At 39.9% G+C, this 26,713-nt stretch overlaps 1 protein-coding gene across 1 annotated transcript in view; it reads right to left on the reverse strand.

Moving 5' to 3' along the window:
• Nucleotides 1-297: 297 nt before the first annotated feature.
• LOC309341930 (putative lysosomal acid lipase/cholesteryl ester hydrolase) overlaps nt 298-26,713 on the reverse strand; it is a 99,802-nt gene continuing 73,386 nt past the window's right edge. Inside the window, exon 9 of the mRNA XM_081861922.1 lies at nt 298-557. Within this exon, the coding sequence (XP_081718048.1) occupies nt 324-557 (234 nt within the window). The 3' untranslated portion in view covers nt 298-323. The remainder of the gene's footprint in view (nt 558-26,713) is intronic.

Genomic DNA, 26,713 nt, shown 5'->3' on the forward strand with positions numbered 1-26,713 from the left:
CAACTGGAATTGGACCTCAAAGGTAAAGACTTGGATATCACCACAAGTACTTTTTCTACCCTCAATAGTCATGCTGTACTAGAACAAGAATCTGCTACACAACATGATGAAGCAAGAACAACAAAGAATCTTAGCCACTCCTAAAACAACGGAGGAACACCCATGGTCACTGACAGAATTAGAAAAGGCAAGGTTACTAAGCAAATCTTTCTTATAACTGAGACTGTGATGAACCTGTATGAGAAATGGAATCTTAAGAAATCTTGTAGTTCTTTTCATCAACACAGATTGACAATGATGAGTTCTGAAGGAATATTTCACATTCACTTATAAGTCTGCATTAAATCCATTATCTCTATGTACATGCGCTGTGGGGCATCATAGCCTATGAGAAAATCCAGATGTTGCCATTCAGGAATATCCTTGTGGTAAACTAAGTTTGGGATCTGAGGCAGCAAGAGGGCCATGTACTTTGAGTCTGCAATCCAGTCGTTTCCACCACTCCAGACAGCTGTTGGAAGAGTCATCCGTTGTATGTTGTGGAAAGGTGGTGTTGACTAAAAGAGAGAAGATAAAAAAAGTTTAAAAACAGTCTTCAAAGACTTCCTGATCAAAACACACACACACACACATAGGTACAAACATGCAAAACACAAACATATTTCTTATTTGAGGAAAATACAGGTTGAACTGTTAATGTGCGTAACAACTGGGCATTGTGCGCATTCATCAGAAGTTGTGCAAGAAAGTGCACATAATCCATCCATGTCTGGTCAATCTACATCTCAGGGTTGTGGCTTCAAGCCTCATGCTGGGCAAAGGTGTCCTGCATTGTACGGGGTTTGACTCTATAATGTGATGATTCTATTATTTTTTGAGAACCTAAACTTTGTTCTTGTCCTTACTGTTACTAAGCAACTGATCCTAGATAGTAACATCTGCCAATTTGTTTGTTTGTTTGTTTGTTTGTTTGTTTTTAATATCAAGAGGCTAAGACCCTGAGCTGCAGGCCGCTCTGCCTGGCTGTAAATCCAGCACTGATTGTCTGGATTTACTGATTGTTCCAAAATAATGGGATGGTTTACATGTAGCTTTAAGCCAAACTATGAGCATGAATGTGCACTCTGCCTCAAAGGAGTGCACAGACACTTTGACCCTTCTCTGGTCTCACTACTGCTGCTTTAGCATGAAGGACAAACCCAGGCTCATGGTTTGTCTCACCCCAAACAAACCACAAGATGGAACGAAAGTTTGTTTTCGTATTTACAACTCATGCAGTGTCTTGAGAAAGACAAGCCACATGCCTGGGTTGAGCAACTTGCTAAACCAAACTACGGATTAGTGTGCAGAATCACAACAGCAGGAGAGTCAAGGGAAGTGTGAAGTGGCCAGGATCTCCTCTCAGGAAGCTCTTCCACACCAGCATTCATGGCAAGCTTTGGTTTGGCTTACCGTCACCTACAAACCAGCTCAGTGTCTTTGACTCATTATTCCCAACTATCATCACTGTGATTCTTCCTACTGCACCAGTTTTGTTAACACTGAAGAAACATGATTGCAGTTTCAAGACAGACTGTTCTGGCAAATTTCAAGTATGGCTGTTAGAACCAGACATATCTTAGTTAGGTAATCTATAGAGGGATAAATTTGAAAGAAAGAATGGAAGCAATTCTCATGGGTGTGATGTATTGCTGTATTAAAAAAAATGATCTTCATTATAAGAAAGGGGAGTGAAGATAGACACTTGGCATATGGCAGATTTGTCAACAAATCCACATTTGAGATACATTTTTTGGCTATAGAAATTAGATATCATCAAGGGAATCTGGAGACCATTTGCTATAGTAAATGTGCATCTAATTTAAGAGATATTTTGGCATATCCTAAAGTAAAGGGACGCGGGTGGTGCTGTGGGTTAAACCACAGAGCCTAGGACTTGCCGATCAGAAGGTCGGCGGTTCAAATCCCCGCAACAGAGTGAGCTCCCATTGCTCGGTCCCTGCTCCTGCCAACCTAGCAGTTTGAAAGCACGTCAAAGTGCAAGTAGATAAATAGGGACCGCTCTGGCGGGGAGGTAAACGGTGTTTCCGTGTGCTGCTCTGGTTCGCCAGGAGCAGCTTAGTCATGCTGGCCACATGACCTGGAAGCTGTACGCCAGCTCCCTTGGCCAATAAAGCGAGATGAGCGCTGCAACCCCAGAGTCAGTCACGACTGGACCTAATGGTCAGGGGTCCCTTTACCTTAAAGTAAATCCAAAACCTCTTTAACGTCCTAGATATTATCAAGCTGGGCCAAATAATTCCCATGTGGGAGTTGTAATGGTGGTAAAATGAATTCCTTGTGCAATCCTGATTTAAATCAAATTTACCACCTTAATGAAGCATATAACCACAATACTCAAGGGAGTGATTAATGATAATGCATTTATACATTGGCATTGCCACAAGAAAGATTAAGATCTGGACATGGGAATGCAAAAGTTTCATAAGGACAAAAAACCCTCAATGTGTTATTGCTTAAACACTGTATAGAGGAGCAACGTGATACTTAATCTAAAGTATTGGTGCTTTGAGAACATACATGGTTCAGAGAAACAATTGTAGACACAATTTAAAAGGAAGGAAATCAGAGAGATCTATAGATTAAGGTCAGTAGCATCCAGTGGACTTAAGGAGAACCTAAAATGGGTGTCTGCTATGCAACAAGTTAAAGATGTACTTTTAATGGAAATTATGCCATATTTCTTGCCATATTAGTTATTATTGTAGTCACTATATTTACATAATGCATGGAATTTCTATGAAATGGAGCTAGAAACCTGATTATCAATGCAGTTGCTATAGTTGGTAAAGTTATAGCAGATCCTCTTACATGAGTTGAACCTGTATCAACTGAAGTTAACTGGCTTTTGACTTCACATGAGCAAAGGTGATATTTGGATCTGATTTGGTGAGCATACTGTGACAAATGTCAGGTGCCCGTCCCTCCCACTGCCGACAGCAAGGAGAGACAAGAAGGCCTTCTTAAATGAGCAATGCAAAGAAATAGAGGAAAACAATAGAATGGGAAGAACCATTCTATGGGAAGAACCAGAGATCTGTTCAAGAAAATTGGAGATATGAAAGGAACATTTCATACAAAGATTACCATAATAAAGGAGAAAAGTGGTAAGGACCTAACCGAAGCAGAAGACATCAAGAAGACGTGGCAAGAATACACAGAGGAATTATACCAGAAAGATATGGATGGCTCGTACACCCCAGGTAGTGTAGTTGTTGACCGTGAGCCAGACATCCTGGAGAGTGAAGTCAAATGGGCCTTGGAAAGCACTGCAAATAACAAGGCCAGTGGGAGTGATGGTCTTCCAGCTGCACTATTTAAAATTTTAAAAGATGATGCTGTTAAGGTGTTACACTCAATATGCCAGCAAGTTTGGAAAACTCAGTAGTGGCCAGAGGATTGGATCAGTCTACATCCCAATCCCAAAGAAGGGCAGTGCCAAAGAACGCTCCAACTACCGCACAATTGCACTCATTTCACACGCTAGCAAGTTTATGCTTAAAATTCTACAAGGAAGGCTCAAGCAGTATGTGGACCGAGAACTCCCAGAAGTGCAAGCTGGATTTAGAAGAGGCAGAGGAACCAGAGCCCAAATTGTAAACAGGCGCTGGATTATGGAGAAAGCTAGAGACTTCCAGAAAGACATCTACTTCTGCTTTATTGACTATGCAAAAGCCTTTGACTGTGTCGACCACAGCAAACTATGGCAAGTTCTTAAAGAAATGGGAGTGCCTGATCACCTCATCTGTCTCCTGAGAAATCTCTATGTGGGACAAGAAGCTACAGTTAGAACTGGATATGGAACAACTGATTGGTTCAAAATTGGGAAAGGAGTACAGCAAGGCTGTATATTGTCTCCCTGCTTATTTAACTTATATGCAGAATTCATCATGCGAAAGGCTGGGCTGGATGAATCCCTAGCCAGAATTAAGATTGCCGGAAGAAATATCAACAACCTCAGATATGCAGATGACACAACCTTGATGGCAGAAAGTGAGGAGGAATTAAAGACCCTTTTAATGAGCGTGAAAGAGGAGAGGGCAAAATATGGTTTGAAGCCCAGTAGTGATGTATGGAAGTGAAAGCTAAAGAAGGCTGATCACCGAAGAATTAATGCTTTCAAATTATGGTGCTAGAGGAGACTCTTGAGAGTCCCATAGACTGCAAGAAGATCAAACCTTTCCATTCTGAAGGAAATCAGCCCTGAGTGCTCACTGGAAGGACAGATCGTGAAGCTGAGGCTCCAATACTTTGGCCACCTCATGAGAAGAGAAGACTCCCCTCCAATAGAAATTGATGAGATAAAAGAGGCTATAAAAGAACTGAAGAGAGGAAAGGCCCCGGGACCAGATTTACATGGATTTACATCAGGTTATTATAAAGAAATGAGAGATGTGCTGACGATACCATTGAAAAAAGTTATGAATAATATTTTTTTAAAAAGAGATATCCCAGATACGTGGAAAGAAGCATTTATCACTTTGATTCCAAAACAAGACTCAGATTTAACACAAGTTAAAAACTATAGGCCTATTTCATTATTGAACACGGACTACAAAATATTTGCAGGGATTTTAGCGAAGAGAATGAAAAAGATACTGATAAAAATCATCCATAAAGATCAAGCAGGTTTCCTGCCAGGCAGACAAATGAAAGATAATATAAGGAACATAATTAATATTTTAGAATATCTGACTGCCAGGAATGAGAAACAAGCGATATTAATGTTTGTGGATGCAGAAAAGGCCTTTGATAACATAGTATGGGATTTTATGCTGAAAAAATTAGAGTATATGCATGTGGGGAAAGAATTTTTCAATGGAATCAAGGCAATATATACAGAACAGAGAGCTAAACTGCTAGTCAATAATGTAGTTACAGAAGATATAAAAATATCGAAAGGAACAAGACAGGGCTGTCCGCTCTCGCTGTTGTTATTTATAACGGTTCTGGAGGTCTTCTTAAGTACGATTAGACAAAATAAATTAATTAAAAGGGTAACAGTTGGTCAGAATGAATATAAAGTAAAAGCCTTTGCGATGATCTGGTAATAACAATTGAAGAACCATAGGAAATTGTAAAACAAGTATTGGAGGAAATAGAACAATTTGGAAAAATGGCAGGATTTAGATTGAATAAGAAAAAGACCAAAATAATTGCTAAAAATATGGAACAAAGTAGGATAGAAATAATGCAACAACAGACAGAGATAGAGGTGGTGAAAAATGTAAAATACTTGGGGATTTGGTGAACACCTAAAAACATTGACCTGTTCCAGAATAACTATATTCCAGTATGGAAGGAAATAAGGAAAGATCTGGAGGTGTGGGGAAGAATGAAACTTTATTTTGGGGGTAGAATTTCTACGATAAAGATGAGTGTGCTTCCAAAGATGTTATTTTTATTTCAGACTATCCCCATTATACAGTGGTGCCTCGCAAGACGAAATTAATTCGTTCCGCAAGTCTTTTCGTCTTGCAAGTTTTTCGTCTTGCGAAGCACGGTTTCCCATAGGAATGCATTAAAAATCAATTAATGCGTTCCTATGGAAACCGCCTTCAGACCAGGTCCGGGGACAGTCTGTCCCCCGACCTCTTCTGAAGGCCGGTGGGGGGCGAAAGTCTTTGCTCCCCCCCCCGCCTGCGGTCTTAAAATGCTGGCGGGCGGCAGCGAACCTTTCGCTGCCGTCCCCCAGCATTTTAAAAGCCCCCGGGACAGTGGAGACTTCCCGGGGCGATTTTAAAATACTGGCGGGCAGCAGCGCTGCCGCCCGCCAGCATTTTAAGATCACCCCAGACAGCGGAGAAGTCCACCGCTGTCCCGGGGTTTTTAAAATGCTGGTGGGCAGCAGCGAAGGCTTCGCGGGCAGCAGCGCTACCGCCCGCCAGCATTTTAAGATCACCCCAGACAGCGGAGACTTCTCCGCTCCCGGGGTGATTTTAAAATGCTGGCGGGCGGCAGCGCTGCTGCCCGCGAAGCCTTCGCTGCCGCCCACCAGCATTTTAAAAACCCCGGGACAGCGGTGGACTTCTCCGCTGTCTGGGGTGATCTTAAAATGCTGGCGGGCGGCAGCGCTGCTGCCCGCCAGCATTTTAAAATCGCCCCGGGACAGCGGAGGAATTATCCGCTGTCCCGGGGCGATTTAAAAGCCCCCGGGAAGGCAGGCAGGGGGGACAAAGACTTTCGCCCCCCACCGGCCTTCAGAAGAGGTCCAGGACCTCTTCTGAAGGCCGGTGGGGGGCGAAAGTCTTTGTCCCCCCTGCCTGCCTTCCCGGGAGAGCGGAGAAACGCAGCGCAGTCCAGGACCTCTTTTGAAGGCGGGCAGGGGGCAAAAGTCTTTGCTCCCCCCTGCCTGCCTTCAAAAGCCATCCGGGATAGCAGGAAGCGCTTCCCTGCTATCCCGGACTGCTTTTAAAATGCTGGCGGTGGGGAGCAAAGCCTTTCGGCCCCCGCCGGCCTTCCTGGACCTCTTCTGAAGGCCGGAGGGGGGGGGGAAGTCTTTGCTCCCCACCGCTAGCATTTAAAAGAGGTCCCCGGAGATTTCCCTATGGGCTTTCTTCTTGCGAAGCAAGCCCATAGGGAAATTCGTTTTGCGAAGCGCCTCCAAAACGGAAAACCCTTTCGTCTAGCGGGTTTTTCATCTTGCGAGGCGTTCGTCTTGCGGGGCACCACTGTAAAGGGGGTAGGGGCTTTTAAAGAGTGGCAAAGAGTGATTTCAAGGTACATTTGGCAGGGCAAGAAGCCAATAATAAAATATAAAATATAACCAATTTGAAAGAAAGAGGAGGCTTCACCCTGCCAGATATGAAATTATACTATGAAGCAGCATGCCTTTGTTGGTTAAAAGAATGGATAAAATTAGAAAACAAGGAGTTATTAGATCTCGAAGGCTTTGATAACAGATTTGGATGGCACGCATACCTATGGTGTGATAAAAAGAAAATTCATAAAGGTTTTGGGAACCACATCTTTAGGAATTTGTTAATAGAAGTATGGGACAGGTACAAAAATCTATTGGAACCAAAAGTTCCACACTGGCTATCCCCGCTAGAAGTTATGAGCGTAAAGAAAATTAATATGAGAGGTAACTGGATCACATATGGTGAAATGGTAATTAAAGAGGAGGGAAAATGGAAGTTAAAACCATATGAACAAATCAAAGAACATGTATATGATTGGTTGCATTATTTCCAGGTTAATGAAATGTTTAAAAAAGATATAAAAGAATGGGACTATGGAGAAAAAGAGTCAAAGTTTCAATTAGATATAATAAATAATGAATGTAAAATTCTGTCAAAAATGTATAAAATATTGTTGGAATGGAATATGAAAGATGAAGAGGTTAAATCGGTAATGATACAATGAGCCAAAGACTTTGGGTATAATATACAATTTGATGATTGGGAAAAATTGTGGAAAGAAAATTTGAAATTTACTGCAAGTACTGCCTTGAAAGAAAATGTTATGAAAATGTTCTACAGATGGTACATCACACCGGTAAAATTAGCAAAAATGTATAAGATATGTAATAAGTTTTGGAAATGTAAAGAAAAAGAAGGAACATTCTATCATATGTGGTGGGAATGTAAGAAAGTAAATGGTTTCTGGGAAGCGATTTATAATGAATTGAAAAAGATGTTAAAATTTACTTTTGTAAAGAAACCAGAAGCCTTTCTTATAGGGATTACAGGAAAGGAAATAAGAAGAAAAGACTGTAAACTCTTTCTGTATGCAGTTACAGCAGCAAGGATTTTATTTGCTCAAAAATGGAAACAAGAAGAAATACCGACAATAGAAGAATGGAGAATGAAATTGACAGACTATGCGGAACTGGATAAATTAACTGGGAAAATTAGATATGTTCAAGACCAAAAGTTCATCGAAGACTGGGGAAAGTTTGTAGAGTATCTGAAAAAAGTATGTGATGTACAAACAACGCTAGTGGGATTTCGAGAGGCGCTGTAAAAACTGAGAGATATTGTTAAAAAGAAATAGAAGGGGGAGGGAAGACAAATGGCAATATAAATAAAGGGAATGCGTAACTAAGAGACAAATACGGATGATTGCCAGAGAAGCTGAAGGAAGTCCAAAAGTGATATTCTGTTATGATTTGGATAAAAATGTACAATTGCATTGGAAAATTAATTTTAAAAATATTATTAAAAAAGAGATGAGAAGACTCCCTGTAAAAGACCCTGATGTTGGGAAAGATGGAAGGCACAAGGAGAAGGGGACGACAGAGGACGAGATGGTTGGATAGTGTTCTCAAAGCTACCAGAATGAGTTTGACCAAACTGCGGGAGGCAATGGAAGACAGGAGTGCCTGGCATGCTCTGGTCCATGGGTCACGAAGAGTCAGACACGACTAAACGACTAAACAACAACAACAACAATCTGAAGCAGAGAAATCACCAAGAAATCCTTTTGGATATAAAGTGGTACCTCTGGATAAGTACTTAATTCGTTCCGGAGGTCCGTACTTAACCTGAAACTGTTCTTAACTTGAAGCAGCTAATGGGGCCTCCTGCTGCTGCCACACCGCCGGAGCATGATTTCTGTTCTCATCCTGAGAAAAGTTCTTAACCTGAAGCACTATTTCTGGGTTAGCGGAGTCCGTAACCTGAAGCGTATGTAACCTGAAGTGCATGTAACCTGAGGTACCGCGGTACAGATCAATGGCATGATGGAAGAGGGAGCAGAGTGTTTAAGGAAACGGAGGATTTTTCCAAACAATTGCAATTGAAATTTTTCAACCTGAATTGCAAATCGGGCGTATTATCAAAATTTACAGACTTTCAGCCGTTTGCAGAGCTGAAAATGCACCTTATACTGACTTCTCCAGTACCACTCTTATTCAGCCCCTTCATAGCAAGAATCTTTAGTACTTCGTAGAGCAGCTGCAGCTGGGCACAAAACCCTTCAGTTGAGGTTCTTGTCTTGATTTCCAACCAGTGGCTTTTTATTTGAATGACATGCTCTCAGAGACCATGATTAATGTGCCATTTTTCATGACATCTCTGGGGTTCACCTCTCTGGCACTATATAGAGCCACCCCTATAACAACTCCACTAGGTCTCAGATTTGGGTCCTGAAATCTCAGGATCTGGGATCATTTTGACCTAAGACCCTACTAGGGATGGAGCATTATAATCTACACATCACAACAGAAAAGGACCTGCCTTGTTTCTGACCTACTTAAAACTTTTTAGTGCTGCATATATTTCCTGAGTGGTGTAATAATTGTAAATTCACTTACGTAATACATTCTGTGGCTAATAACAACATTAATAGTAATTTTATTTTTTATACCCTGCCCATCTGACTGCGTTTCCCCAGCCACTCTAGGCTGTACTAAGAACCAATAAAACATGAAGTGACAGTCAGAGGTGAGGTGAAGTTCAAACTGTTTCCGTTATAGAACTATGATTTATCAGACCAAGAAAACTTCCCTAAACAGGGCTGCCTTCAAATGTCTTCTAAAAGTCATTTATTTCCTTGGCATCTGATGGGAGGGCGTTCCACAGGGTGGGTGCCACTACCAAGAAGGCCCTCTGCCTAGTTCCTTGTTTTAAACATAGTTACAATATTTAATTTCAGTGTCTCCGTCCAATAAGATGCAGCCTCACCTGGCCAAGCTCTCCTCACTTGGCACCTCTTCTCTCCTTCCCAATAATCACCAGTGACGGATGTGTTAAGAAGCCAGGAGAGCAACGATGCCCCACATGTGTGGCCTCACTGGCCACTGGTGTGTATCACCAACTATAAACTTGGGACACAGAGCAGGCCAGCAATTTCACGTGTCTGGAATTTGAGTCTGGAATGAGTATCATCTAAATGCAATATGGAAAGCAAGGCAGAGGTATTTGGGGGCACAGCTCACCAGGCCCTGCAGATCTGAATTCATTTAAAGTAGCTAGGTGTTTCCTTACCACCTCTTTTCCTATCTTGGGCTGTAGCTCCATCCTTACATCATTTAATATGTCACCACCAGGTTGGGGATCACTTTCCTTGTGAGATAGAGATAGAGACAAAGGGACTTCCGGTTTGGCATGAATGGTGGATGGATTATGGGTTTGACAGCTTTGTCAAACTTGGCTCTATGGAGGACCAGTGGGGATGTGCCAAGGTGAGCCCCCCCCAAAAAAGTCTCAAAAGTAATTGGAAATATATAATTGGAAAGAAGCTAATGCACATACATCAAGTGAAGATCGGGAGTAAAGACTGCTGATTAATGGATCTCTGTGAGTGGAGCAACGGGCTGGACAATAAATCAAGTGAAGAATCATCATTAAAAGACTGGTATGTTGGAGTGAAATGGAAAGGGGGGGAGGAAAAAAACTTTTCTTTTTTTGTCTTATGTGAGTACCAATAACCCTCCCCTCCAGAGAGAAGAATCGTTGTGAATTATTAATCACAAGCAGGAGATCATGAACTGTGTGGAAATGAATTGTTGATCAAAGAGAGGACTGGTGGAATGGAAGGAAAGTTTTATGATGCAGCTACAAATGGAGTTTCATGAAGAGAGGCTTGCCGACGAGGGGGAGGAGGACCAGGGTCATCGGAATGTGAATGTATGGTTATCGGAATGTTATCTTGACCCTGCAGGGCCCTCTGAGATATAGATTGGCAAGCCTGTGGAAACCGACGGACAGACTGTGGGAATGTTCTTAACGGAGGTGTGGAAATGGCATCTGTTCTTTATGTGAAATGACTTTTGGAGAGTGTAAAACCCACACAGGAGATGTTTGTTTTTAACCCGCTTGTGAAGATTATCAGAGATCACAAAGAAAGGAATATATGATAGCAACAAGAAGATGAGGAAAATAACAAAGAGACTATCTGGACAGAACTGGATAGAACTGTTTAATTAAAGCAGCAGCAAGAGCGATGTTTGGACCCCTTTCGGAGCTTGAAGTATGGGTACCCTCAACAAAATTTTAAAAATCTGGCTGTATAATTTGGAACTAATGTGACTTGGAATTAATATGATTTTATTGGCCTGTTAATAAAAATTATATTTAAAAAAAAAGTCTCAAAAGAAAGTTTGAGGTGTCAAGGAGTCCTGCAGATCGCGAACTGTGGCTCAGGTTCTGATCTGTGCCTCTGCACCAAAAGGTGCGGGTGGGGGAGCCGAGAGAAAAGCCAGCGATCTAGGCACCAGCACAGCTCTGTAGAGTGAAGCCTCTGAACTAGACAGCAGTGCCTACCTTTCCAACTAACTTCAAGCCATTTTGAAAGATGAACTTGGAGATATTTAATATTGAATTTGAAGACAGATGAGACTAAGAGACTTCCTCATTAATTGAGGAAAGTATTAATATTCTCTTGAAGAAGTTGGAGACATTGGAGATAATATTCAAGAGGGAATACTGTGTCAATTTTTAGCAACAAAGATTGGATTACCTTTTAAATTAAATTGAAGGTTGCTGTACAACAGTCTATGCAACCCAGCAAATCATTTGGGATGCTATGGCTGTGGCAGAGATGAAACAGAAGGAACTGGTGGTCCATCTGAGAAATGTGCCAGAAGAAGGAAAGCAGGATCTAAAAGAATACTTAACTGAGGCCTTAGCAGAATGGCTGGAACTGGATGAAAAATTCCTGGACAGCTCTGTGGACAGGTTCTGTAGAATTAAATGGCAAAGAATAAGAAGATGCCAGAAGATTGTCTGGTATTTTTGAATTCAGGAGCTATTAAAGATAGAATGTTCCAGACCAATTATAATAAGAGGTTCCAAACTGAAGGCCAAAACATTATTTTGTTTAAAGAATTTGCTGCTCACCTTCTTAAAATATGCTTCAACCACAAAGTGTTAACCGATGCTTTAAGAAGGAATGATATAAGGTATAGATGGAAATTCCCAGAAGGACTCACATTTACATACAAGGAGGAAAAAACATAGAATTAAAGAGCCAATTGAAGCAGACGGATTTTGGAGAGAATACAGTAAGTGTCACAACTAGAGGTGTCTATATCCTCGCTAGTAATGGTAGCAATCACAGCTTAATGGTTTTATGGTCTTTATTGTACACTATTTACAAAGTCAACACATGCTCCGGTAATTCACTCTGATTCATCATGGTCAGTTGGCGCGAATGACTTACGACACCTCCCCAAGCATTTCAAGTGTGACAGCTTTACGGCTTTCCTTTTGACCTCCAACCTCTTTGATGCATGCCTCAGAAGAGCTGACCATACTTCCTCTCCCCCCTCCAAGTCTGAACTCAGCCTCAGCCAAACTGTTTGCTCTAGCTGTTTCTCTGTTTCAGCTTCTTGCACTTCTATGTTCAGGAGATCTGCCCCACCCCCATGCTGGTGCCTGCTTCTTCTTTGTCTCTGACCACACCTTGCTCTATTCTGTCAGTCTCTTCCCAGCTGCTACATCCTCTCTCTGGCTGCAGCATGTCAGGCAACGCAGAGCTCTCAGATAAAGCCCTGATATTAAGGAATTGGGAGGAGGGGAACCACTGCCAGAAGGAGCAGTAGGAGGACAGGAAACAGACGTAACACATAATAGTACAGAAGAAGAGAAAGGGAGTAAAAAGAAAAAAGGTAAACAGGAAAAGACAACACTTTAAAAGTAACAATGGCGTATTTGAGGCTATTAAGTTGGAATGTAAATGGATTGAATAACAAAACAAAAAGGATCAAAATCGAACATGTAATATTAAAAAAAAAAATCTAGATATAGTCTGTTTACAAGCAACACATGTGGTGAAAAAACACAGGAAAATATTGATAAATCCAAAGATGGGTATGGAATTTATAACCTCAGACAAAATAAAAAAGAGAGGAGTAGTGTTATACATTAGGTCAAAATTACAGCCAGAATTTTTATTTAAAGATGAAGAAGGAAGGAATGCAAATTACGTTACAGGGTGAAAAGATAATCATAGTTGGAATTTATATGCCAAATGAAAAGTAATCAGAATTCTTTATAAATTTAGAATGGAAATTGCCATTAACCTTTTTTAACACTGTAGAAAATTTAAATCTGATTGATACTTGGAGATTTAAACATCAGCTAGATAGAGAATATATTTTCTGTTCAGATAATATATTTTCAGTCCAGTGGACAGGATCAACTCGGTAAGGGCCTCAAAATAAATAATTTTAATGATAAAAAAGGTGGAATTATAATCAAGAACTCTCTCGGAACATAATTCAATAATTTTAGAAATAAACGGAGAAAGAATTATACCTTTTAAATGGAGATTAAATGAAGAATTGCTAGATAATCAAGAAATAATGGGGAAATCTGAAAAAGCTTTAAAATTATTTTGAATTAAATTGTAATAAAGGTACAAATATCAGAATAGTGTGGGGTGCTAGTAAAGCAGTAATAAGAGGGGGTTTTTTATTAACCAAAATGTATATCAAAGAAAGATTAGGGAACAGAAGCGGTGGAATTTGGATGTATTAAAAAGGAAAAAGAGTTAATAAGCAAACCTAAGACAAAAATAATTAAACAAGCAATCAAAATGTTACAAACTCAATATTCAATGATAATCAGGAAGTAGAATGGAAAATAAAGAGAATGAGACCAAGAAATTTTGAACAGGGCAACAAGCCAGGAAAGCTATTGTTGTGGCAATCGACTAAAAGGAAAGCTGGCAATTTGATAAATAAAATAAAAGTTAAAGATAAGATAACTGATAACCCGAGAGAGATTAGAAAACAATTTACCAAATGTTTTTAGGACCTATACTGAGCCGGACAAGAAGATAAAATAGAAATAGAAAGATATGCCAGTGTTTTGAAAAAGCAAAGGTTCTGACTTCCTTTGTCTCCTCAGCCTGGTCCTCGGACCCTTGCTGGCATAAAAGAGTCCACAAGAAGAGAGTCCTTGCAGAGTATTTTTTGCTTTTATTCTTAAAAGCCTTTATCTGCAAAAACAACTGACCAACTGTACACACATCAACACAACCAGCTTCCACCAACCAACCCACAACCACAACAACATTGACCACTCTATAAATACAGGTACAATTGGGTGAAAGGTTGCATGAGTCATTGTAGGCTGATGACTCATGCTGACTTAGTTCTTTTAGCATTAAAGAAACAGCAGCCAATTTTTAGCCATAAGATATATAAGACCAAGAAAAATTGCCAAAAAATCCAAATAAAAAATTGAATATTTTATAGATATTTTTGAATATCTGGAAGTAAAAAATGAAAAACAAGCAGCAATGATTTTTCTAGATATGAAAATAGCATTTTATAATGTTTCCTGGACCTTTATGTTAAAGGTTCTGGAAGAAATGAACTTTGGAGAAACATTTAAAAGAGGAATAGAAGCTATATATTAAGAACAACAAGTGAGATTAAGAATTAAAAATGTAATTGCAGAAGAGTGTGAAATTACAAAAGGAACAAGACAGGGATGTCCCCTATCACCTTTATTGTTTATTTTAGTCTTAGAAGTACTGACGAGAGATATAAGAGCAGATGATGATATTAGAGGAATAACTGTAGGAAATAAGTCATATAAATTGAAGGCATTTGTGGATGATTTAGTGATCATGGTAGAAGACCCGATTAATTCATTATTAAAAGTATTAGAAAAAATACAAAAATATGGACAGGTAACAGGCTTTAAATTAAATAAAAATAAAACAAAGCTCCTAGTAAAAAATATTCCAGAACAGGATAAAAAAGAGTTGCAGCAGGTGACAGAAATAACGATATATAAAAAGTGAAATACTTGGGAATATGGTTAACAGCAAAAATATTAATATATTAAAAGATAATTATGGAAAAATATGGGAAAAAATAAAAAGAAATTTAGAAATCTGGGGAAGAATGAATTTATCTTTACTAGGAAGGAACGGGGTAGTTAAAATGAATTGTAATGGCTTGGCTTTCCCACAGAAGTGAGACACCGGTAGTAATTATCTCAGGTTTATTGCTCAAACACATAAATCACTCTGGAGCTCCTTCACTTTGTGTCTGACTCCAAGTTCTCAGTTGCCGAGTCTAAACTCCACCCCTTCCTCTTCTTCCAACAGGGGAAAAAACCCTTTCACTTCCGCTCTTTTTCCCTCCTCTCACTGACCTTTTTGCGCCTTCGAGTTTTTGGGCTGGTTATTCCTGGCCTCTCTCCATCTGTTTCTGAGCTAAGATTGGTATTTTGTTTATCCCTGCTCTGGCTCTCCCTTCCTTGGTCACTATACTCAGGGATCAGATTACCATTAGCTATCTGCTGCCTGCTCTTTGTTCTCTGAAGCCATGCCACTAGGCTGCCCCTCCTCCCTCTCACATTCCAGCTCACATTCCCGTGTCCTTATCTCTCTTTGTCTGTTCTCATTCCCAGCCTCTGTTAGCTCCGGAACGAAGCTGACATGAATGTATTGCCAAAAATGTTATTTTTATTTCAATCAATCCTGGTGATAAGTAATGTGAATTGCTTTAAAGAGTGGCAGAGACATACTTCAAGATTCATTTGGAGAGGCAAGAAGCCAAGAATAAAATATAAATTATTAATAGACCTTAAAGAAAGAGAAGGCTTCTCACTAACGGATATAAAATTATATTATGAAGCCTCTTGTTTGTATTGGATACAGGATTGGATAACATTAAAGAATGTAGGCTTATTAACAGAAGGCCAAGGTACATAGAAGTTTCCAGAACCACATAATAAGAAAGGCAATTTTTCAAGTTTGGGGTAAATATAAAGATCTATTAGAACAAAAAACACCATGGTGGCTTTTGCCACTGGAAGCAATAGCATTCAAAAAAATAAACCCAACTGAGCAACATATAGAGAGCTGTTAATGGAAGTGGATAATAAATTAAAATTAAAGGAATATAATGAAATAAAAGAAGAGGTAACAGATTGGTTACAATATTTTCAATTAAATTAAACATTTAAAAGAAATAAAAAGAAAGGATTTGCATATGAAATTTCAAAATTCCAGAGAAAAATAATAGAAAGTGAATATAAATAACTATAAAAAATGTATAATATTTTGTTGGAATGGGAAACACAGGACAAAGAGGTCAAAAGTGTTATGATAAAAAGGGCAAAAGATGTGGGACATAATATACAGATGACAGATTGGGAAAGATTATGGAAAAATGATATGAAATTCACAGCATGTACGGCTCTTAAAGAGAATTATATGAAAACGAGGTACAGATGGTATCTAACTCTGGTTAAATTATAAAAAATGCATAAGACAAAAGATCATAAGTGCTGGAAGTATAAAGAAGTAGAAGGTACTTTTTACCATATGTGGTGGCAATGTAAGGTTATAATAAGTTTTTGGGAAAAGATTTATAATGAATTGGGGGGGAAATGTTAAAAATAACATTTGTTAAAAAGCCAGAAGCCTTTTTAATACGAATAACTGGAATAGATATACCGAAAGAATATAAAAACTTGTTTATGTATGCAACAGCCGCCCGGATATTGATAGCTCAACATTGGAAAGAACAAGTGCCAACCAAAGAAGATTGGCAGTTTAAATTAATGGAATATGCTGAAATGGCTAAATTAACTGGAAGGAAGTCTAAGAAATCAAAATGACCACAAATATAAAAAAGAATGGGAAATGTTTACTGAATTTTTACAAAGACATTGTAAAAGAAGTTAATACAATAGCAGGCTTTTAAAAACACTTGTAATATTAAGAATGTTTAAAATTGGAAATTTTAATAAATTTAATAAATTATAGACAAGTATAATATAAGATATTATAAAAGAACCAGGAGAGGAAATGGAGGGAAGTCAGGGGATCTGAGTAATCCCAAAATATGGATTTAATATGGTGTGAAGATGTTTTATTTTCTATTTTCTATTTTTTATTTTATTGAAGTTGTTTGTTATGGTTTATATGATGATAATGTTTAAATGTGAAAATTAATTTTAAAAAATTATAAAAAGGAAAAGGAAGACAGAGGCAAAGCAGTTCTGCCTTTTCTCTGTCACCCAATAGCATATCTCCATATTCTCCATGCAGAGGACCTAATAGCTCAAGAAAAGACTAAAATGTGTTTAACCTACCGTAGATATTAGGCATATTAGGCAACTGGGCATATAAGACGACCCCCAACTTTTGCTGTTCAATTTTAGAGTTTTAGAGTTATAGAGTTTGAGCACTGCCAGGGGCAGAGAGCCCACCCCTCCGCTGCCTCTGACGTTGCAGCAGCAGCAGCAGCCCAAGGCGAAGCGTTGTTTTTTTAAAAAATAATATTTATTCAAATTTTAAAGATTACAAAGAAAATATTAGAAAAAAACAAAAAAATAAAAAATACAGAAAAAATACAAACAGAGAAAAAACACAACTCAAACCTTTACATAGCTTTCTTTCCTTTGCTTATTTCCTTGACCTCCTCACACCTCCCTTTTTTGTATTCTAGTTCAATTAAGTATTTCAGCAAATCCTTTCCAGCTTTGTTTTTATCCTAATAATTTGTGGTTCAAGGACCCGACCCCGCGAAGTGAAATGAAGACACAAGGACACGTCATATAAGGTTAATGGGCTAGAAAAGGGCACAACTTTATTGATTACAGCAATGAAAAGGTATTGGCTTAGGCATTGGATCGAAACAAGTGGGTTTATTCACCAGTAGGTGGAGCCTGTTGATGCTGATCCAACTATAGGCTCACCTCCTGCTGTCACCGAGGGTCGTGCCATGGCCTCCCGCCAAGCAGGCATCGGACAGAATACACGACCGCCAGATTCCTTTAACGGAATACCCCTAAACATTGAAGGCATAGGCGATGGCCACACCTAGCACTTCGACACACCACAACACATTATTCCAATGCCTAACCGCCACCCGAGCCAAAAACGACGATGAGGAATGAGGCCAGGGAGAGGCTAGTGCTGCAGCAAAAGGCTGCTGAATACGCCCCCTGGTTGGATGGCCACAGGAGGGGGGCGTGAGCACCAGCCAGGTGAGCTGGAGGCAGGGGGCAAATGCCCCCCTGCTGGGCGGTGCTCGGGCTCCCGCCCACAACCACTCCCCTCTCTTTCAGGGAGGAGAGTCTTTATCTTAATATACTGTAATTTTACATTCTCGTCTTTCACCAATTAAAAAGTCAATTTTTACCTAATCCTTTATATCATTTCTGCTAAAACCACATTACTTCATTCCAACATCCTTCTAACATTCCTGAATTTTACAATGTTTCTGTAGATAAACTTTGATTTTTTTCCAATCTTTATCCTAATAATTTATCTTAATATACTGTAATTTTACATTCTCTTCTTACACCAATTAGCCATCCATTTTTACTTTATTTAATCTTACTTCTCCTTAAAACTGATATATTTGTACTTAATCTCTTAAGACATTTCCCCTAGGGTCATAAAAATTTCATTCCACGATTTTTTCAACTCTCATAATCTCCATATATACATTTTAAACTCCCAAATTTCTTCCACCGTCCCCCCTCCCCGGTCTCGGACCCTGCCATCAGTTCCATCAACCTCCAACAGTCCATCAACCTGGAGATCTTATGTCCGAGGCTCTTAACTCTTCTTCATGTCCCATCTGCCGATCTTCTTGATAATCTTTGGTGCTAAAAAGCAGATCTCAGGGGAGCTCCAACCCATCAATGCTCATATTCCTTCTTAACAGGTCTGCCAGATTTCCATAGTTAAGGCTAGGGCCCATAAAGTATTCCAAATCTTGTTTCACAATTCTTCCAAATCCAAAGGCCCCAAAAGCTCCAATCTCCTCTTGGCTCAAATTCATATCCCCAAAGTCATTTGATCCCCGCATAAGGGGATCTCTCCATCTTTCATTTTCCAGATCAGGCCAGGTTCCCATCTTCAATAACTGGCTTCTCCTAATTACAGTCATATAAGGCCTCATCTTGTAATCCTCCATTTGCCTCTGTAGGGTTAAGGCTCCCCCTTGTATTGCTTTATACTCCACAACAGCAACTTTCTCCTTCTCTAATTCATCAATTTGTTCAGTTAAGAAAGATTCCTGTGCCGGGTTCTTGTCGACTTCTATGCTGATGCCCACTTTTGTTCCCAAAATATCAATACTGGTAGCCATGGCATCCATCTGTTTATGCAGCTTTCCCAACAGATAAAATGTCCTGTTCAATACAGACGCTACTTCTTCCTTAGCTGACATTCTTGAGATGTTCAAGGTCAAAGCTGGTTTCTCACAGTCTTTATCTTTATCTTAAAGCCAATATCCCAGCTGCACTCTTGTAACAATGTCCCAAAACTCCCTCTAGAGGGAAACAGTCTCCATTTGTCAATCCTTTCCAGCACAGTTCCAAAAGCAAAATAGTAACAGTTCCAATTACCTTTTCTTCTTTTTTAAACGCAGAAGCGGACAATAGAAACAATGTCTTTCTTTTATGTCTTGACAGCTAGCTGTCAAATTTATCCTGTTTACCTTCGATGGACTTTTTGCAGACCGTTCCCAGGTTCAGAGACGTGGTGCTTCGATTTTTAATTTTTCAGCTTCTCCTGCAGACTTCCCCTGCTTCCAAGGGGAGTAATAATAATAGTTTCAATCAGTGGAGTTTTAATCCTTTGCGTAAGACTTTCCAAGACCTTAGTTAACAACTTCTTTGCTTCAGTCTATTTACAGAAAGGGAAGGTGGACTTCCTGTTTAAACCTTCCCCGTTCGGTGCCAGATTAAATTATTTTAAGAATCCAATTTCCCGTTCTACTCGCGGTTTGTTGTTTAAAATCCAATTGTCCACAAAAAGAAGTCAGCGCTCTCCGACAGCGGCAATGTGGCTTCGCTCCGTGCAAAAAGCGGTCGATTCAAAGCACCGCGCCGCTCACCACCACGTCACTCCAGATTCCCAATACCGGGTCTCCTCACGAGTAGGGGGTGCAAAAGGTGCCAGCCGAATCCCAGGTTCACAGGCTTCTCTACCTGTGATTTCTAAGGGTCTCCGCCTTCGCCGTGGCAGTCAGACCCTGTTTTTCATGGAGCCGGTTCCTCCGATCGGGAGGAGCTCCGCCATTGCCAGAGGCGCTAACCCGGAAGTCCCCAAGGCAAAGCGTTTGGTGGGCGGGAGGGTGAGTGCCGCACTCGGAAGGGCTTTCCGCATCCCCTTCTGTGGGGAGGGAGGAGGAGCAGCGGCAGAAGGGGCTCCTCTGCTCACCAGCTCACTCTCCTCCTTTCCAACGCGTATAACTGGCGTATAAGACGACCCCTGACTTTTGGGGTGATTTTCCAGGGATAAAAGATCACCTTGTATGCCGGAACATATGGTAATCTATGGCCTTTTTTGGAATTTTTAAAGAAAAAGTAGGACCAAAACATATAATGAATAAAATCATATTAATAATCACCCCTAACCAAACAGATTGTTGATTTTTTCTTGCAATAAGTAAACAAATTCCAAAGCAAAAACTTATCATTTTTTAAATAATAATTTTAAATGTCCTCATAGTATTTTCATGTATACATAATAAATACCTCAAAAAACACACTCACCGGATTCCCGGTTATTTCTTTTCCCATGAGGAATTCTGTTAATACTCAGGATACACCCATCATCTGTCACCACTTCATATGTCTCACTGGGATATCCTCTGAAGGAAATCATTTCACCCTTGGCAGAAAGGGAGAAAAGAAAAGGCAAGGTTTGGCTGGGAGTGTAAAACTCCTGGACACTTCTTTTCCACAGAAGACTACATCTTTAATAGCAATGGTTCCCAAACTCCACCCAATCCTCTTGGACCACTTGAAAAATGATGAAGGTCTTTGTGGACCACTTAATGATTTTTCTTCATGCTGTTGAGCAACAATAATGCATAGGGCAAGATGCTAAACTTGCTACTGCTGATACCTAAATGAAGCCCAAAGAGCACAGGGGTTACATGAAGCAGATGTTTGGAGATACTTTGGTAATGCTTAAAAAACAAAAACAAAAAAAATGCTGCAAGCTGCCCTGAGCAATAATGCATTGAGAGGGCAGGGTACATACTTCAAAATCATCATCATCATCGGACTTCCGGAGGCGGCGCGAAGGGTAATGGCTGCCCTTTCCTAACCGGGAAGGGAGCTCCGCTCGAGAAAGGGTCGTCCGCTACGGCGAAAGCGGAGACCCACAACGGAAACCCGCAGGCGGCAGAAGCCTGCGGTCCTGGGACCCGGCGGGCGCCAGTAGCGGCCCCCAAAACGTTGAAGGAACCCCGTAAGGGGCTCCGGATCGTGGAGGAGGCTGCGGCGCTGAGGGTCGTTCCGCAATCGGCGGAGTAAAGCCGCGTAGCTGTTGCCAGTGAGCGCTGACCTTTCTTCCTGAAATTTTTGCTTTGAAAACAACAACCCGTGAGTAAATAATTGACTGTATGCAATTTGGAACTTTAAAACATTGAATTTGGCTGAAAGCGGAGTGACGAAAAACAGGAAGTCCGTCTTCCGCTCCCGTTGAACTTGAACGCAAAGAGCTGGAGGAGTGGAGGCAAAGAGAGACCTTTTAAACTATTTGATCTGAGCACCCATTGAACTTTATCTCAAGTGGAATAACAATTTTATGTACTGGACTTTATAAATTTTAGCTGCATGGGGATATCCTTCTCTTGGAGTTACATTTTAACTAAAAACCCCAGGTGCTGGAGCTGCCTGAGAAATTGAGCTGTCAGTTTGCAGTTTGCAATTTGGATACTTTGAATCTGAACTCTGAAACAATCTGAGAGAGTCTGAACTTGCTACTTTGAGGCATTTGGATTACCAGTTTGCACCACCAGAAACACTGTTGCTGTATTAAACCCTAACTCTGCTGAAAAATTTTTTATTGAAGGTTCTTGGACTTTAGAAATTTGACTTCATTTTAACTGAAATTGATCTCTTCCTTGAAATATTTTAAACTCCCCCTAGAGGATTTGGGACTTATAGCAGCGACTCGTATTTTACTTTCCTTTTCCCGGCCCTCAGTTGACTGTTACCATCTGGGCTGCTGCTTTCTCATGGGAACAACTCAGCTTGACCTTGACTTTTAGATAACTTGGAATGAGTGGTGCAAGAAGGAGAGGAAGAACTAAACAAACAACTCTGACAACTTTAACCGCAGCCTCACAGGCACGTAGATCATCTGTGCCTACTTTGCCTTCTGAGGAGGAAGCTGCCTCTCTGCCACGGGCAGGGGAGGGAGAAATTGAGGAATTACAATTGGAAGATATGGCCTCAGGGGCAAGCACTACTATTCTAGAGAAAATTTTTGAAAAATTAGAATCTTTGGACAAGAAAGTAGAATCTTTGGACAAGAAGGCTGATGAGCAAACATATAAAATTGACCAGAACACAGAATGTTTAAATAAATTATCTGGACAAGTTGCACAGAATACTCAAGCAATTGGAGAATTGAAGGAGGCTGCAGGGGAAAATCGGAAATTGGCTGAAGATACCAGCCAAAAACTTGAAAATTTAGAACAAGAGGTAAGACCACTCTGCAAACAAGTAGGTGAACACCAGACCTATCTATCTATGATTGAACTGCGGAACCGGGAGAGCAATTTAAGGATAAGAGCAATACCAGAAGTGGAAGAAGGCAACCTAGCTGAGTTTTTGACCAAAGAATTCTCCAAATTTTGGAGCTTAGAGGAAAAGGATTTTAAAATTGTTTCAGCTTTTAGGCTCGGAAGACTTATAAAGAAAGAGAAGCCCAGAGACTGTTTGATAACATTGAGGCCAAAGGAGGAAAGGGACAAGATTCTGGGCCTACACTACGGAAAGTCACTGGACATTCTGGATAAAAGAATTGAGATCTACAAGGATATTCCTAAACAACTGTTAGATCTTAGATCTAACTACTTGGAGTTGACAAGATTACTAAGGAAGAATTCAATCATCTTTAGGTGGGAATTTCCTCAAGGACTATCTTTTACCTTTAGAGGGAAGAAGATCAAAATCAGAACATTGGAAGATAGAGATAAATTTCTGAACGTATACGGAGAGGACCTTCACAAAGGAATTGATCAACTTCCAGGGCCTGAAACACCAGAGGTACCTGCACCCTTGGACCCTGAAGATCCTTCAAATAAGGTACCACCCCTTGAAAAATAACCAGATTTATTCAGGATGTCTCTGCAACTTTTGAGTTGGAACATTAATGGCTGTAACATCCCGGAAAAAAGGAGGAAAATTTTTTATATACTAAAAAAAGAACAATTGGACATTATCTGCTTACAAGAAACACATGTGACTAGGCTCCATAGAAAGGTGTTAATAAACAAAAGACTTGGTCAAGAATTTATATCTTCGGACAGAGTAAAGAAGCGAGGAGTGGTGATATATGCAAAAGAGAGCCTGTCACCTAAATTTTTATTTAAAGATGAACATGGAAGAATCTTAGCAATTGAGATACAACATCAAGGAGAAAAGATTCTGATATTAGGAATTTATGCACCAAATGACGGGAAATCAGAATTTTATAAGAAGTTGCATGAGACTATGCTGGACTATCTGGACTACAACAACATCATTATGATGGGAGACATGAATGGGGTCGTATCGACTAACATGGATAAGTCACAAAGCCAAAATGTTACAAAAGACAGCAGACTACCAAAGACCTTTTTTGAAATGACCGACAATATGGACTGGATTGACATTTGGAGAACTAAGAACCCCCTGGGAAGAGAGGGAACATTCTTCTCTGAAGCCCAGCTGACTTGGACAAGAATCGACCAAATATGGATAACTAGAGGTCTGGCACCCAAGGTTAGAAAAGTGGAAATCTGCCCAAAGACCTGCTCCGACCATAACGCGCTGAAGATGGATATGACACTTTTGCCAACCGGCTCCTTTAGATGGAAGATGAACGATAGCTTGTTTAGAGACCAGGAGATTATTAAGAAGGCCCAAAAAACTCTGAAGGACTATTTCGAAATAAATATGAGTACTACGGTGGAAAAAAGAACTATCTGGGACGCAAGCAAAGCTGTGATGAGGGGGTTCTTGATACAACAGAACGTCGTAAAGAAAAGGACACAAAATGAAAGGAAAGATAAGATCTTGCAAAAAATTAAAGAATTGGAGAAGAAATTAAGATCAAATCCGAAGTCACAGCCGATTCTGAGAGAAATTAAACTATACCAAGCACAATATTCCAAACTGATAAACCAAGAAATAGAATGAAAGATTAAATTAATGAAACAAAAAACTTTTGAATCGGCGAATAAATGTGGGAAACTGCTTGCTTGGCAGTTGAAGAAGAGACAGAAATTAAATACAGTTACAAACCTAGAAATTGAAGGAAGAAATATTCAGAACCCCATGGAAATTAGAAAGTGCTTCCAGAGATACTTCAAAAAATTATACACTCAAGGGCCGCAAGATGAGGCTGAGATTAAACAATTTTTGGAAAGAAATGGACTAACAAAGTTGTCACAAAAAAACAGATTAATCCTGAACAACAAAATAACACAACAAGAGATTGAACAAGCCATTCAGAACATGCAACTGGGCAAATCTCCAGGGCCAGATGGTCTGACCTCCAAGTATTACAAGATATTAAAAGACTATCTGATTCAACCAATGATGGAGGTTTGTAATGAAATTATGGAAGGGAAGAAGGCGCCGGAATCGTGGAAGGAAGCTTTTATCACATTGATACCAAAATCTGAAACTGAAAAGACACAACTCAAAAACTATCGTCCCATTTCCCTTCTGAATGTGGATTACAAAATATTTGCAGACATTTTGGCAAGCAGACTAAAAAGAGTTCTTAATGAAGTAATTCATAAAGACCAGGCAGGCTTTCTCCCAGGTAGACATATGTTTGCTAATACTAGGAACATTATTGACATTCTGGAACTTTTGCAAACAGACATAAATACAAAAGCAGTGTTAATTTTTATAGATGCGGAGAAGGCCTTTGATAACATTTCTTGGAAATTTATGAAGGGAAATTTGAAAGAAATGGGAGTGGGACGGGGGTTTGAGAATGGGATTGATGCAATATATTCAGAACAAAAGGCCAAACTGATAGTTAACAATGTGGTTACAGAAGAGTTCAAAATTGAAAAAGGAACACGACAAGGCTGCCCGATTTCCCCTTTGTTATTTATCTCGGTTCTGGAGGTGCTCTTGAATATGATCAGAGGGGACCGGTTGGTGGAAGGGATTCAGGTCGGAGCAAAACAATACAAACTTAAAGCTTTTGCAGATGACCTAGTTTTGACCCTGCAGGAGCCAGAATCTAGTACGAAAAGAGTATTACAATTGATTCAGGACTTTGGTCGGGTGGCGGGATTTAAATTAAACAAACAGAAAACCAAGGTGCTGGGAAAAAATTTGACAGATATAGAGTCAGAACGGTTTCAGAGAGAAACAGAATTAACTATGGTTAAAAAGGTAAAGTACCTAGGGGTAAACATAACAGCAAAAAACCTGAGTCTATTCAAGGACAATTATGAAAAATGTTGGTCTGAAATTAAGAGAGACTTGGATAGTTGGACAAAATTGAAGCTTTCTTTGTTAGGCCGAATTGCTGCTATTAAGATGAATGTATTGCCAAAAATGTTGTTTTTGTTTCAAACATTACAGATTGTGGATAAAACGGAGTGCTTCCGGAAGTGGCAGAAAGATATATCTAAATTTGTCTGGCAGGGCAAAAAGCCCAGAATTAAGTTTAAGATATTAACAGATGCGAAAGAAAGAGGGGGCTTTGCCCTGCCAGACTTAAAGTTGTACTATGAAGCCGCAGCTTTCTGCTGGCTAAAAGATTGGCTACTTCTCGAAGACACTGACGTACTGGACCTGGAAGGTTTTAACAATGCTTTTGGTTGGCATGCATATTTATGGTATGACAAAGTTAAGATCAATAAGGCCTTTAAGAACCATATTGTCAGGAAAGCAGTGTTTAATGTCTGGACAAAATATAAAGACTTATTGGAAAATAAAACTCCAAGGTGGCTTTCACCTCTGGAGGCTAAGGCCCGAAAAAGACCCAATATGGAGGCCAAATGGCCAAAATATTGGGAAATATTAGAAAAAGATGGAGACAATTGGAAATTGCAGAGTTTGGAGAAAATGAAGGATAAGGTGCGAGACTGGTTACATTATGCTCAGATTAAAGAAGTTTTTAAAAATGACAAAAAGTTAGGGTTCCAGGTGGAGAAATCGAAGTTAGAAACAGAATTGTTAGAACCAAAGACCAAGGTACTATCTAGAATGTATAACTTGCTGCTAAAATGGAATACACAAGACGAAATGGTTAAATCGGCTATGATAAAATGGGCACAGGACATTGGGCATAACATTATGTTTGAGGACTGGGAAAGGTTGTGGACCACTGGGCTGAACTTCACCGCATGTAATGCTCTGAAGGAAAATGTAATGAAAATGATATATAGATGGTACATGACCCCAGTTAAACTTGCCAAAATATACCATTCGTCTGATAATAAATGTTGGAAATGCAGAGAAAATGAAGGAACATTTTTTCACCTCTGGTGGACATGCCCTAAGGTGAAGGCCTTCTGGGAAATGATATATAATGAGCTGAAAAAGGTATTTAAGTATACCTTCACAAAGAAACCAGAGGCCTTCCTTCTGGGTATTGTCGGCCAGAAGGTGTTAAAGAAGGATCGAACATTTTTTATGTATGCAACAACGGCAGCAAGGATTCTTATTGCAAAAAACTGGAAAACTCAAGATCTACCCACACTGGAAGAGTGGCAGATGCAGCTGATGGACTATATGCAACTGGCCGAGAT

The sequence above is a fragment of the Podarcis erhardii genome (assembly GCF_964252035.2).
Source record: "Podarcis erhardii genome assembly, chromosome: 5".
Taxonomy (NCBI): Eukaryota; Metazoa; Chordata; class Lepidosauria; order Squamata; family Lacertidae; genus Podarcis; species Podarcis erhardii.